We start from the raw sequence: 13145 nt of genomic DNA, 5'->3' as shown, positions 1-13145 counted from the left end.
CAGTTCCCCCACAGTATGATACCAAAAGTCATCTCAAATATAATTTTATTTGCAGCTCCTCACATATTTTGATGACCCCACAGAGTACTATGCCCCTACAATACTGCACTGCACCATGCAGACTGTGGCTCTGCGCAGCAGGTGTCCCTGGTGATGTCATCACACCTGCAGTGCTGAGACTCAGGCTGAATGGCCGAACATGGCCCTAACAGCTCCTTGTTGCTCCACTGTATTCAACTGTGGTTACATCCTGACAATTCAGATATTGTTGGAATTGAAACTCTAGGCAGCACTGTTCCCCACCACGATCCCCAAATTACAGGGCCCAATGACGGCTGCACTGAGTGTGGTACACATTTAATATTACCGTTAGTGTGCATTATGACCATCTTCTGGGTTATCAGGTTATAAGACATCAAATTTCAAGCAATTAGCAAATATTGGGCAAGGTACGGTAGGTGTGAGATGTGTGTCGGATCACCAGGGCGATATAACTGAAGATAAATGTAATTGTACTCACTCCTGAATAATCTTTGTACTTGTTGTCAATAGATTTGTTTCTTTATAGTTAATGTAGCTAACTGGCTACAAGATGTCGCTGTTGTTTGAACATCATTAAGAGACTGACATATGTCTGTAAGATGTGATATGGAGGGTTTTATAAAGGGAAAGACAGGAAGAGGAAGCGCAGCCATCTTGGGCCAGAGTCTGCAGGAATGAGGAGTGTAGGAGGCTGTGCTGGAGAGGGATGCGATGACATCCCCTCGTGACAGCACCCAACTGAATAAAGAGCAGCGGTAGATTGAAGATGAACTGAACCGGTATCCGAACCTGTCTGCATGGGAGGGAATTCCTGCTAGAAAAGCTGTTAAAGAAAAGAAAGGGCCCAGGACCTGTGAAGTGAAAGGTGCTGCACCCTGTGGAAGCGTGATAGCACAAGCCTCCTCGGTATTGTTCACTGGCTGGAAGAACTCTGCATCCACCCGCATGTCCTGATTGTGTCGTTCGGAACAGCGGCAAGAAATGCCAAAAGCCCACAGCGATGTCACGGTAAGTAAACATGCACGCATCACAATATATTTTAGTGCCAATAGACACATGGCTGTAACAAAACTTTAGTTAGTTAGGTATATTGACTCTTCGGACCACATTTTCCTACTGGAATCAAGGGCCAGAAAACCTGGATTTGTCTCTACATTTTCGTGCAGTCCAGTAACTAAAGATTCTAGGCTATATTTAGGTGCTGACACAGCAGCGGTGAACTCCAGGAAGGGCTTGTGTTTTCCTCTCTGCTCTGCTGGAAGAGGGGTCTCTCTGTGGGACAATATGAGGTGGAGCAGTGATTCAGCTCCAACAGACTTTGTCCACGGCACCTTCTCCGATGTCTATACAGTGGGGCAAAAAAGTATTTAGTCAGTCAGCAATAGTGCAAGTTCCACCACTTAAAAAGATGAGAGGCGTCTGTAATTTACATCATAGGTAGACCTCAACTATGGGAGACAAACTGAGAAAAAAAAATCCAGAAAATCACATTGTCTGTTTTTTGATCATTTTATTTGCATTTTATGGTGGAAAATAAGTATTTGGTCAGAAACAAAATTTCATCTCAATACTTTGTAATATATCCTTTGTTGGCAATGACAGAGGTCAAACATTTTCTGTAAGTCTTCACAAGGTTGCCACACACTGTTGTTGGTATGTTGGCCCATTCCTACATGCAGATCTCCTCTAGAGCAGTGATGTTTTTGGCTTTTCGCTTGGCAACACGGACTTTCAACTCCCTCCAAAGGTTTTCTATAGGGTTGAGATCTGGAGACTGGCTAGGCCACTCCAGGACCTTGAAATGCTTCTTACGAATCTACTCCTTCGTTGCCCTGGTGGTGTGCTTTGGATCATTGTCATGTTGAAAGACCTAGCCACGTTTCATCTTCAATGCCCTTGCTGATGGAAGGAGGTTTGCACTCAAAATCTCACGATACATGGCCCCATTCATTCTTTCATGTACCCGGATCAGTCGTCCTGGCCCCTTTGCAGAGAAACAGCCCCAAAGCATGATGTTTCCACCACCATGCTTTACAGTAGGTATGGTGTTTGATGGATCCAACTCAGTATTCTTTTTCCTCCAAATACGACAAGTTGTGTTTCTACCAAACAGTTCCAGTTTGGTTTCATCAGACCATAGGACATTCTCCCAAAACTCCTCTGGATCATCCAAATGCTCTCTAGCAAACTTCAGACGGGCCCGGACATGTACTGGCTTAAGCAGTGGTACACGTCTGGCACTGCAGGATCTGAGTCCATGGTGGCGTAGTGTGTTACTTATGGTAGGCCTTGTTACAGTGGTCCCAGCTCTCTGCAGTTCATTCACTAGGTCCCCCCGCGTGGTTCTGGGATTTTTGCTCACCGTTCTTGTGATCATTCTGACCCCACGGGGTGGGATTTTGTGTGGAGCCCCAGATCGAGGGAGATTATCAGTGGTCTTGAATGTCTTCCATTTTCTAATTATTGCTCCCACTGTTGATTTCTTCACTCCAAGCTGGTTGGCTATTGCAGATTCAGTCTTCCCAGCCTGGTGCAGGGCTACAATTTTGTTTCTGGTGTCCTTTGACAGCTCTTTGGTCTTCACCATAGTGGAGTTTGGAGTCAGACTGTTTGAGGGTGTGCACAGGTGTCTTTTTATACTGATAACAAGTTTAAACAGGTGCCATTACTACAGGTAATGAGTGGAGGAAAGAGGAGACTCTTAAAGAAGAAGTTACAGGTCTGTGAGAGCCAGAAATCTTGATTGTTTGTTTCTGACCAAATACTTATTTTCCACCATAAAATGCAAATAAAATGATAAAAAAACAGACAATGTGATTTTCTGGATTTTTTGTTCTCAGTTTGTCTCCCATAGTTGAGGTCTACCTATGATGTAAATTACAGACGCCTCTCATCTTTTTAAGTGGTGGAACTTGCACTATTGCTGACTGACTAAATACTTTTTTACCCCACTGTATATTTGGCTAATTTTGTAATACTCTCCATATAGTCGAGGACAGACTTTTCCTCTAGTTTCTTGAGTTTATACGGGGACGGGAGGGAACATTTGGTTGGGAAATAGGAATAGAAATATATATTCTTAAAGGGAACCTGTCACCATGTTTTTGGAAGATGGGATAAAAATAGCGTTAAATAGGGGCAGAGGTGGGCATTACATTAGAGTGTTTGTTATGCGTTTATTACCCACCTAAGTTGCCGAAATACCTTTGCAAAGTCTCCGTTTTCGCCTGTCAATCAGGCTAGTCTGGTCAGATGGGCGTTGTCTTCCCCCAGATTTTGCGTAGTTTTCCGTTGGTGGCGTAATGGTGTGCGCATGCCCAAGGTCCCGAATCCTCTGCCAGGGGATTTCAAAGAGCGCGGTGTCCGTTATTGCATTGGTGATCGGTGGGCGCGGCCATCTTCCTTTGGCCGCGCGTGCGCAGAAGCGGCGCTCTGCTGGCCGCGGCATCAGGAAAATTGCCGCGGGATGCCGCGCGTGCGCAGATGGATATCGCGGCGGCCATTTTCCTGAAGCCGCGGCCAGCAGAGCGCCGCTGGCAAGCAGAGCGCCGCTTCTGCGCACGCGCGGCCAAAGGAAGATGGCCGCGCCCACCGATCACCAATGCAATAACGGACACCGCGCTCTTTGAAATCCCCTGGAAGAGGATTCGGGACCTTGGGCATGCGCACACCACTACGCCACCAACGGAAAACTAAACAAGATCTGGGGGAAGACAACGCCCATCTGACCAGACTAGCCTGATTGACAGGCGAAAACGGAGACTTTGCAAAGGTATTTCGGCAACTTAGGTGGGTAATAAACGCATAACAAACACTCTAATGTAACGCCCACCTCTGCCCCTATTTAACACTATTTTTATCCCATCTTCCAAAAACGTGGTGACAGGTTCCCTTTAAGATTGTGAATCCCTGTGCTGAACCGCAGGTGAGCTCATGCTTCGCACTCACTTAAACCAGTTTTCTGGAGAAAATAGCAGAAAGAGTTCTCTTGGATGCCGAGCTGTCCAGCATAGTGAATAAAGCCTTCTGGCAAAATGTTTGGTTGATGCGTTTACTTTGTGCGTTTGTCAAAACTGAGTAGGAATATCTTCGTTCCTCCTAAGTAAAATAGTTACTGACAGTGGACTGGGTGGATATTAGTTGTTTTCTCGTCTGCGACTCTGCTGTGTCTTGAACAACACCCTTGGTGCATGATTTATGTGGGGGCAACGTGAAAAAAAGCCAGGCCATAACTATGGTGGAATTGGACTCAGGAAAGTCACACTATAATGAGAGCAGTAACTCTACACCTGGTGCACCTCTAGTGGCGAGATCCAGAAATCCACTGAGCGGGCTGGGAAATGAATATTCAGCATAAAGCTCGGAGTTAAAGTCCTTGCCCGAGTGTGGAGCTCTGCTTTTCTTGAACTTTGTACATAATATAACTCGTTGTACAGGCGACTTGCCAGTTCAGACATGGACATCGAAGAACTGACACAATGCATTAAGAACTTCAGCTTTGGCAGGTGTGAGTCGGGTGGACAGGGCTATGAGAGAATCCTACTGCAGCTTTTTGGTTTCTTGGGTCATGGCAAATCCTCCTTCATTAACTCCTGTAAATATGTCTTGGATGATGAGGACTACGTGAGCTATGCAGGGGCAAATATGTCCAATACCCGGCGCAGCTCGGCCAGGATATCCTACAAGCTGACGGACAGCATCACTCTGGTAGACAATCGTGGGTGTGAGAAGATCAGCCATAAGACAGGGGAGATATTCGCTCAGCTCGGTGAGTAGAGAAAAAATTATGAGAATGTGGTCCACCAGTCCCGTGTTGTCACAAATGATCAGAATGTGGCACACCAGTCCCATATCGTCATGGGTCATCCTTATTGGATGGAAGCCTCTGGTCATAATTCCAAAATGGTGTTTACAGACCAGGGCTTTCTCCAGTGCAGATTACTCTTACAGGTAACATAGTAACATACTTATTAGGGTTGAAGGAAGACTTTAAGTCCATCTAGTCCAACCCATAGCCTAACCTAACATGCCCTAACATGTTGATCCAGAGGAAGGCAAAAAAACCCCATGTGGTAAGAGTAAGCTCCATCATGGGGAAAAAAATTCCTTCCCGACCCCACATACGGCAATCAGACTAGTTCCCTGGATCAACGCCTTATCCAGGAATCTAGTATATATACCCTGTAACATTATACTTTTCCAGAAAGGCATCCAGTCCCCTCTTAAATTTAATTAATGAATCACTCATTACAACATCATACGGCAGAGAGTTCCATAGTCTCACTGCTCTTACAGTAAAGAATCCGCGTCTGTTATTATGCTTAAACCTTCTTTCCTCCAGACGTAGAGGATGCCCCCTTGTCCCTGTCACCGGTCTATGATTAAAAAGATCATCAGAAAGGTCTTTGTACTGTCCCCTCATATATTTATACATTAAAATAAGATCACCCCTTAGTCTTCGTTTTTCCAAACTAAATAGCCCCAAGTGTAATAACCTATCTTGGTATTGCAGACCCCCCAGTCCTCTAATAACCTTGGTCGCTCTTCTCTGCACCCGCTCCAGTTCAGCTATGTCTTTCTTATACACCGGAGACCAGAACTGTGCACAGTATTCTAAGTGTGGTCGCACTAGTGACTTGTATAGAGGTAAAATTATGTTCTCCTCATGAGCATCTATGCCTCTTTTACTGCATCCCATTATTTTGAGTACTGGTTAGTTATTGGGCTCAGAAGTGCGGAGATCTTCGTTCTGAGACTCCTCACTGTTGGCCATTAACTTCTGAGAGATTTTCTGTATCTTGCAGGTAATGTTCTACCCCTGGATGTGGACATGGAGTGGAGCGAAGGATTGCAACTAGTAGACAAGGCTGTGGATGTGGAGACAGAGGTCATCTCATCAGATTTCATCTATCCTGTGTTTCTCTATAGGTAAATACATCACTGGGTCCATAGGTGCCAACAACATATTTCCGAAAGATGATAGGGAGGGGAACGGAGTAAAGAAAAAAATGGAGAAAACCTAATTCTGAGAACTAATGAAGCCCAATAATATGGGGAAGAGGAGAGGGAAAAGAGCCTGGAAATTCTACAGTACAGTCAGAAAGGAAAGGGGAGAACCAGCAGAGAGCAGTCAGAGAGGTAGGAGAAGAACCAAGAGAGAACAGTTAGAGAAGTAGGAGAACCAGGAGAGAATGGTCAGCGAGGAACGAGAAGAACCAACAGAGAGCAGTCAGAGAGGTAGGAGAAGAACCAAGAGAGAGCAGTTAGAGAAGTAGGAGGAGAACCAGGACAGAATGGTCAGCGAGGAACGGGGAGAACCAGCAGAGAGCAGTCAGAGAGGTAGGAGAAAAACCAAGAGAGAACAGTTAGAGAAGTAGGAGGAGAACCAGGAGAATGGTCAGCGAGGAACGGGGAGAACCAGCAGAGAGCAGTCAGAGAGGTAGGAGAAGAACCAAGAGAGAATGGTCAGTGAGGAACGGGGAGAATCAGCAGAGAGCAGTCAGAGAGGTAGGAGGAGACCCAAGAGAGAATGGTCAGCGAGGAAGGTGGAGAACCAGCAGAGAGCAGTCAGAGAGGTAGGAGAAGAACCAAGAGAGAATGGTCAGCGAGGAAGGGGGAGAACCAGCAGAGAGCAGTCAGAGAGGAAGGGGGAGAACCAGCAGAGAGCAGTCAGAGAGGTAGGAGAAGAACCAAGAGAGAACAGTTAGAGAAGTAGGAGGAGAACCAGGAGAGAATGGTCAGCGAGGAACGGGGAGAACCAGCAGAGAGCTGTCAGAGAGGTAGGAGAAGAACCAAGAGAGAATGGTCAGTGAGGAACGGGGAGAACCAGCAGAGAGCAGTCAGAGAGGTAGGAGGAGACCCAAAAGGGAGCAGTCAGAGAAATAGGAGGAAAACCAGGAGAGTGCTGTTAGAGGTAGGAGTAAAACCAAGAGAGAGCAGTCAGAGAGGAAGGAGGAGAACCAGCAGAGTGCAGTCAGAGAGCTAGGAGGAGAATCAGGAAAAGGTGGTCAGAGAAGTAAGAGGAAAACCAGGATAGAATAGTCAGAGAGGTAGGAGGAGAACCAGGAGAGAACGGTCAGAGAGGTAGGAAGAAAACTAGGAGAGAGCAGTAAGAGAGGTAGGAGAACCAGGAGAGGGTTTTTAGAGAGATAAGAGGAGAACCAGGAGTGAGTGGTCAGAGCGGTAGAAGGAGAATGAGGAGAGAGTGGTCAGATAGGTAGGAGGATAACCTGGAGAAAATGGTCAGAGACGTAGGAGAACCAGCAAAGAACGGTCAGAGAGGTAGGAGGAGAACCAGATGAAAACAGTTAGAGAGATAGGAAGAGAACCAGAAGAGAGCAGTCAGATAGGTAGGAGGAGAACAGTAGCGAACGGTTATAGAGTTAGGAGCAAAACGAGGAGAGAGCAGTCAGAGATGTAGAAGGAGAAACAAGAGAGAATGGTCAGAAAGTTACAAGGATAGCTAGGAAAAAGCAGTCAGAGAGGTAGGAGGAGAACCAGGAGAGAAAAGTTAGAGAGGTAGGAGGAAAACTGGTAGAAAATGGTTTGAAAGACCAGAGGAGAACCAGGAGAGAATGGTTAGAGAGGTAGGAGGAGAACAAGCATAGAGTGGTTAGAAAGGTAGGAGGAAAACCAGGAGAAAACAGTCAGAGAGATAGGAAGAGAACTAGAAGAGAGTGGTCAGTGAGGCAGGAGGAGAACCTGGAGAGAACAATCAGAGAGGTAAGAGAAGAAACAGGAGAGAACGATCATAGAGATAGGAGGCTAGCCAGGACAGGGCAGTCAGAGAGGTAGGAAGAGAATCAGGATAGAGCGGCTAGAAGAGAGGAGGGGAACCAGGAGAGAGAAGTCGGAGAACAAGGAGAGAATGGTTAGAGAAGGAGAACGAGAACCAAGAGAGAGTGGTCAGAGAGGTAGGCGGAGAACCAGGACAGTGCGGTCAGGGGTAGGAGGCAAGCCAGGAGATAGTGCTCAAAGAGGTAGGAGGATAACCAGGAGAGAGCACTCAGAGAGGTAGGAGAATCAGGAGAGAGCATTCAGAGAGGTAGGAGAATCAGGAGAGAGCATTCAGAGAGGTAGGAGGAGAACCAGGAGAGAGCATTCAGAGAGGTAGGAGAATCAGGAGAGAGCATTCAGAGAGGTAGGAGGAGAACCAGGAGAGAGCATTCAGAGAGGTAGGAGAATCAGGAGAGAGCATTCAGAGAGGTAGGAGGAGAACCAGGAGAGAGCATTCAGAGAGGTAGGAGAATCAGGAGAGAGCATTCAGAGAGGTAGGAGGAGAACCAGGAGAGAACATTCAGAGAGGTAGGAGGATAACCAGGAGAGAGCACTCAGAGAGGTAGGAGGAGAACCAGGAGAGAACATTCAGAGAGGTAGGAGGATAACCAGGAGAGAGCACTCAGAGAGGTAGGAGGATAACCAGGAGAGAGCACTCAGAGAGGTAGGAGGATACCCAGGAGAGAGCACTCAGAGAGGTAGGAGGAGAACCAGGAGAGAACATTCAGAGAGGTAGGAGGATAACCAGGAGAGAGCACTCAGAGAGGTAGGAGGAGAACCAGGAGAGAACATTCAGAGAGGTAGGAGGATAACCAGGAGAGAGCACTCAGAGAGGTAGGAGGATAACCAGGAGAGAGCACTCAGAGAGGTAGGAGGATACCCAGGAGAGAGCACTCAGAGAGGTAGGAGAATCAGGAGGGAGCACTCAGAGAGGTAGGAGGAGAACCAGGAGAGAACATTCAGAGAGGTAGGAGGAGAACCAGGAGAGAACATTCAGAGAGACAGGAGGAGAACCAGGAGAGAGCAGTGTCCTTGATGGGAATAAAGTGGAGCACAATGAGGAGGATTCGAGGATCCACAGTGTCAGTTGCTGCAGAGATCCAGAAGATCAGCAGGGAGCAGTGACTGTAGAGTTTAGCTGTTAGTAGATCGTTAGAGACTTTTTTTACTGTGTGTTCATATGCAGCTTTTTTATCACTTTTTTTCTGCATAAAAAATATAAGCAATGAACGGGAAAGTGGATAAGAAATGATGCCGTTCTGGTGCATTTTTTAGGCGTTTCTGTCAGCTTCTTGATGCTTTGTTATTTTGAGTTCAGTGGGTAAATGCCAGAGTAAAGACACTTAAAGAAGTGATGTGCTACATTTTTTTAAAAACATCCCAGAGGTTAAAGCATCCTAGGAAAAAAAGGTCACTTAGTGAAACAGATTTCAGAAATGTCATTGATTTCGCTGTTACTGTAAAATTCCACATTTTTTCTGCATAATATAAAGCACTGAAATAATAATGCAGAAATAATAATGCATCAACAAACACTACGTGTGAACAGTCAGAGTGGTCCCTGTAGACTGCACAGACCAGATTGTAATGGGTCAAGAAGACCATTGTCAGAAAGATTTGGGGTTAAAGGAGAGTGGAGCAAACATTCCCGGAGAGTAGAGATGAGGGGAGACTAGAGACCAGGTCATAGTTAGCGGGATCTGTCAGCAAGAATATTTCTTTTTACACAATGGGGTTATGTCATAAAGGGGAAGGAAAAACACTGTACAATAAAGGAATGTGGAATATTTTATAGAGACAGCCGGGGAGAGGGACTGGACGAGCCGTGGAGAAAGCGAGGAGTCTGGAGACTTCTGATATTGGCTTAAAATGATCAAAAGGAAGTGCAGGAAGGTGGGAAAATCCTGTTTTATGTCAATTTTAACTTTAAAACTGAAAATATCTTCAGCACTGAGATCCATGATCAGCACCTGCCCATCAGCACCAAGAAAAGTGTGAAAAGTGTCAAGGAATCGAATTTGGGCTATTCATATGGAGATCAGAGAGGTGAAGGCTGGCATGGAGCAGAGCCAAGCATTGGTGTAGCATGTAGGGGGAACAGAGGAGGTTGCCCTGGGTGCCAAATTGTAGGGAGAGCAACATTTTAATACATTTTTACACTCTCTTTCCAACCCCAATTTTATTAGGGTTAGGTTTAGGGTCTAGTTTGGACTGGGGTTTGGGTTAAAAATAGAGTTAGGGCTAGGATATGGTAAGGCTGAGAGTTTGGTTAGGACTAAGGTTCGTGAGGGCTAGGGATTAGTTAGGACTATGGTATGGTTACAACTATGCTATGGTTAGGACTAGACTTTGGTTAGGACTAGGGCTTGGATTATGACTAGATTTTTAGGACTTTGGTAAAGATCAGAGAGTTTTATTGTGATCAGATCGTAGAAGTGGAGAGTTAGTGTAGGCAGAAACCAAGCAGAGCCTAAAGAAGACTAGAACAAGTAGACAACATCATTGCACGTGTATAAGTTGTAGAACATCAAGATCAAGGCAAAATCTCTAAGCTGAGAGACAGGGAAGCAGATCAGGTTCTCAATGGGGATGTTAAACAGTTATTGTTTTAGAAAATAAGATAAAAGTAAGCCAGGCAGAAAATATACTAAGTATACCAACTCTTCTTCCCGTCCTCTCCTCATTCATTATTACCACCATCGTCAAAATGAACGCAACCATCAGTATCATCATCATTGTCATACCCACTTCCCTCTTCATCACCATTTCCTTCATCCTGTGACGTGATGTTCTTATCTCAGAATCCATGGAAGGTCTGATGCACTTCCATGGAGGTTGTGATCTCCACATCTCCAGGAGCAGGTTGTGATTCTGGACCATTATTAGAAGTGAAGCCTCCAGCTTGTTCCTCTGCAGTGGAGCATCTACCACCTGAGTGTCACAAAGGAAGGAGAAGGCTTCCCTGGGTAACAGAAATACGGAGGCAAAAGGATCTGTACTGTAGAATTAGTGGCGGATAGAAGTTCAGAAGATTGGGTCCATTCTGTTCTGCAGATAACAACACAATGTATCAAGAAGATCTGTTCTGTATTTTCAGCATTAAGAAAGGAATTGACCAAGAGGAAGTAGAAGATATAAAGAAGCTTCTCCAGACTGCCGGAAGTGTCACAGGTAAGAAACTTAGGCTGAATTCTCCTGAATACTTATCGTCTGGATCATGGCTGCCATCTGGTGACCAAGACAGGTTATGTTATAATTAGATAGATAGATGATTGATGGATAGATAGATAGATGATAGATAGATAATAGATAGATAGATAATAGATAGACAGATAGATAAATAAATAGATAATAGATAGATAGATAATAGATAGATAGATAGATAATAGATAGACAGATAGATAAATAAATAGATAATAGATAGATAGATAATAGATAGATAATAGATAGATAGATAGATAGATAATAGATAATAGATAGATAATAGACAGATAGATAATAGATAGATAATAGTAGACAGTAATCATTATATAATAATTTCTCTGTTCCTCAGGGACATTTCCCATTGTTGTCCTCACATACAAGACTTATGGCAGACTGACACAAATTGAGGAAACGTTCCGAAAAATGGGGGTGGAAAGGATTTTCGCGCTGGAGAATTACACCCTGGAGGATAACTGCAGATCAAGAGGAAGACATGAAGCCATCTTACATCTTTTATTTGAAGTTATCAAACAAGTTAGGTTTTCTCTACAACATCCACGAGATCGAATTCAGGAGGTGAAAGACAGAATACAGTTCATCCAACGGGTCATACGTGACATGGACAGGTGGGACCGAGTCATCGTGGACAGGCAGTGTCGGACCGACATATCCAGGTGGGAAAAGGCTGACAAGGATAGGCAGGGTAAAACTGACATGGACAGATGTGAATGGGCTGACAGGTGTAACCATCATGACATGGACAGGCAGGACCGAGTCAACATCAGTAGGAAAGACCAGGCTGACATGGAACATCGGAACTGGGCTTACATGGACGGGTGGAGCCAGGCCGTCAAGGATGGATGGAACCACGCCGACATGGACAGGTGGGAGCAGGCTGACATGGACAGGCAGAATTGGACTGACATGGACAAGTGGGAACAGGCTGACATGGATAGGTTGGGTTGTGTCCCCATGGACAGGCAGGAATATGAAGTGACAAGGTGGGACCATTCTAAAATAGACAGGTGGGAACAAGCTGACATGGACAGGCATGACCAAGTTGATGTTGACAGGCGGGAGAAGGCTGACATGCATAGAGAGGAACAGGATGACATGGATAACTGGGAGAAGGCCGATATGGACAGAGAGGAGGACAGGAGACATTACGAAGAAGCAATAAAAAATTTAACAGAGAAGTATGAGCTTCAGAGACAATGCGACCAACGAAGAAACGAGGCTGAAATGAGGGAATATCAGCGGATTATACAACAACTCAAGAAGAAATCTGACTGTGTTCTCCAATGAGGAGGCGGCAAGAAGATGTCATTATGAATGATACGTCCACTTCTCTGTTGTGACCCCTCTATAATCTTATATATGCAGACTCCTTCCCCCCAATCATATCAGCCGTTTTTTTATTTCCCAGGAGATCAAAAGGTTGGACATATTGATATTCATGGTGGACTGTTGGGCTCACGGTCAATTCTCTCCACCTTTTATTTCAGATGTGTGCCTCATTGTAGTTTCAATAAAAGTAAATTGAGAACCACCAGGGCGGCCATGATCTCTGCTTCAGGAGTTGTCACTCACTTAGGTAAAGTGTATTTGTCATGAATCACAGAGGGATATTTTTATCATCCCACCACTGCCACCAATAAGTCATGATTGTTTGGCTGCCCAGGTTCTTTTCTGAAGGGGATTTATCTATATCCCACTTCCCAGTTTGGAACTCGCAGCTCTCTGGTGCCCCCCTTACCCTCAGGTCAGTCAGGGAACTTCACCTAGGATAATTAGTTGCCAGAAAGGCTGCCTGCTATGTACTGGCTGTTGGGCACACACTGCAGTGAGGGTGATATAATTATTACCAGCCGCAGCCAAGCATTACATTTATAAACCCCGTTCTGTCGTTGCCAGCTTTACCCAACAAGCTCAGTACTGTCCGCTGTCACCAGCTCCTATTCCTAAATCAATAATGGGTCACGAGCCAACCCAATTAGTAGCGTAATTTACTTCAGAGGATGTGACAGTACGTTATAGAGCAAGGAGAAACGAAGCTAGTAATTTTATATATTTTACTCCAAAAGGTAGGCAGTGTTTACAAAAGTATAAAAAGATGTGATAAA

At 45.2% G+C, this 13145-nt stretch overlaps 1 protein-coding gene across 1 annotated transcript; it reads left to right on the top strand.

Moving 5' to 3' along the window:
* The first annotated feature begins 4443 nt into the window (after window positions 1-4443).
* LOC143785035 (uncharacterized) lies at window positions 4444-12586 on the top strand. The gene is made up of 4 exons (XM_077273693.1): window positions 4444-4810; window positions 5847-5970; window positions 10916-10989; window positions 11372-12586. Exons 1-4 carry the CDS (start codon window positions 4498-4500, stop codon window positions 12325-12327), a joined length of 1467 nt encoding a protein of 488 aa, XP_077129808.1. The 5' UTR covers window positions 4444-4497; the 3' UTR covers window positions 12328-12586.
* The last annotated feature ends 559 nt before the right edge of the window (window positions 12587-13145 follow it).

The sequence above is a fragment of the Ranitomeya variabilis genome, chromosome 7 (genome assembly GCF_051348905.1).
Source record: "Ranitomeya variabilis isolate aRanVar5 chromosome 7, aRanVar5.hap1, whole genome shotgun sequence".
NCBI lineage: Eukaryota > Metazoa > Chordata > Amphibia > Anura > Dendrobatidae > Ranitomeya > Ranitomeya variabilis.
The sequence above is the reverse complement of the archived record's forward strand: the minus strand, read 5'-3'. Positions and strand labels throughout refer to the sequence as shown.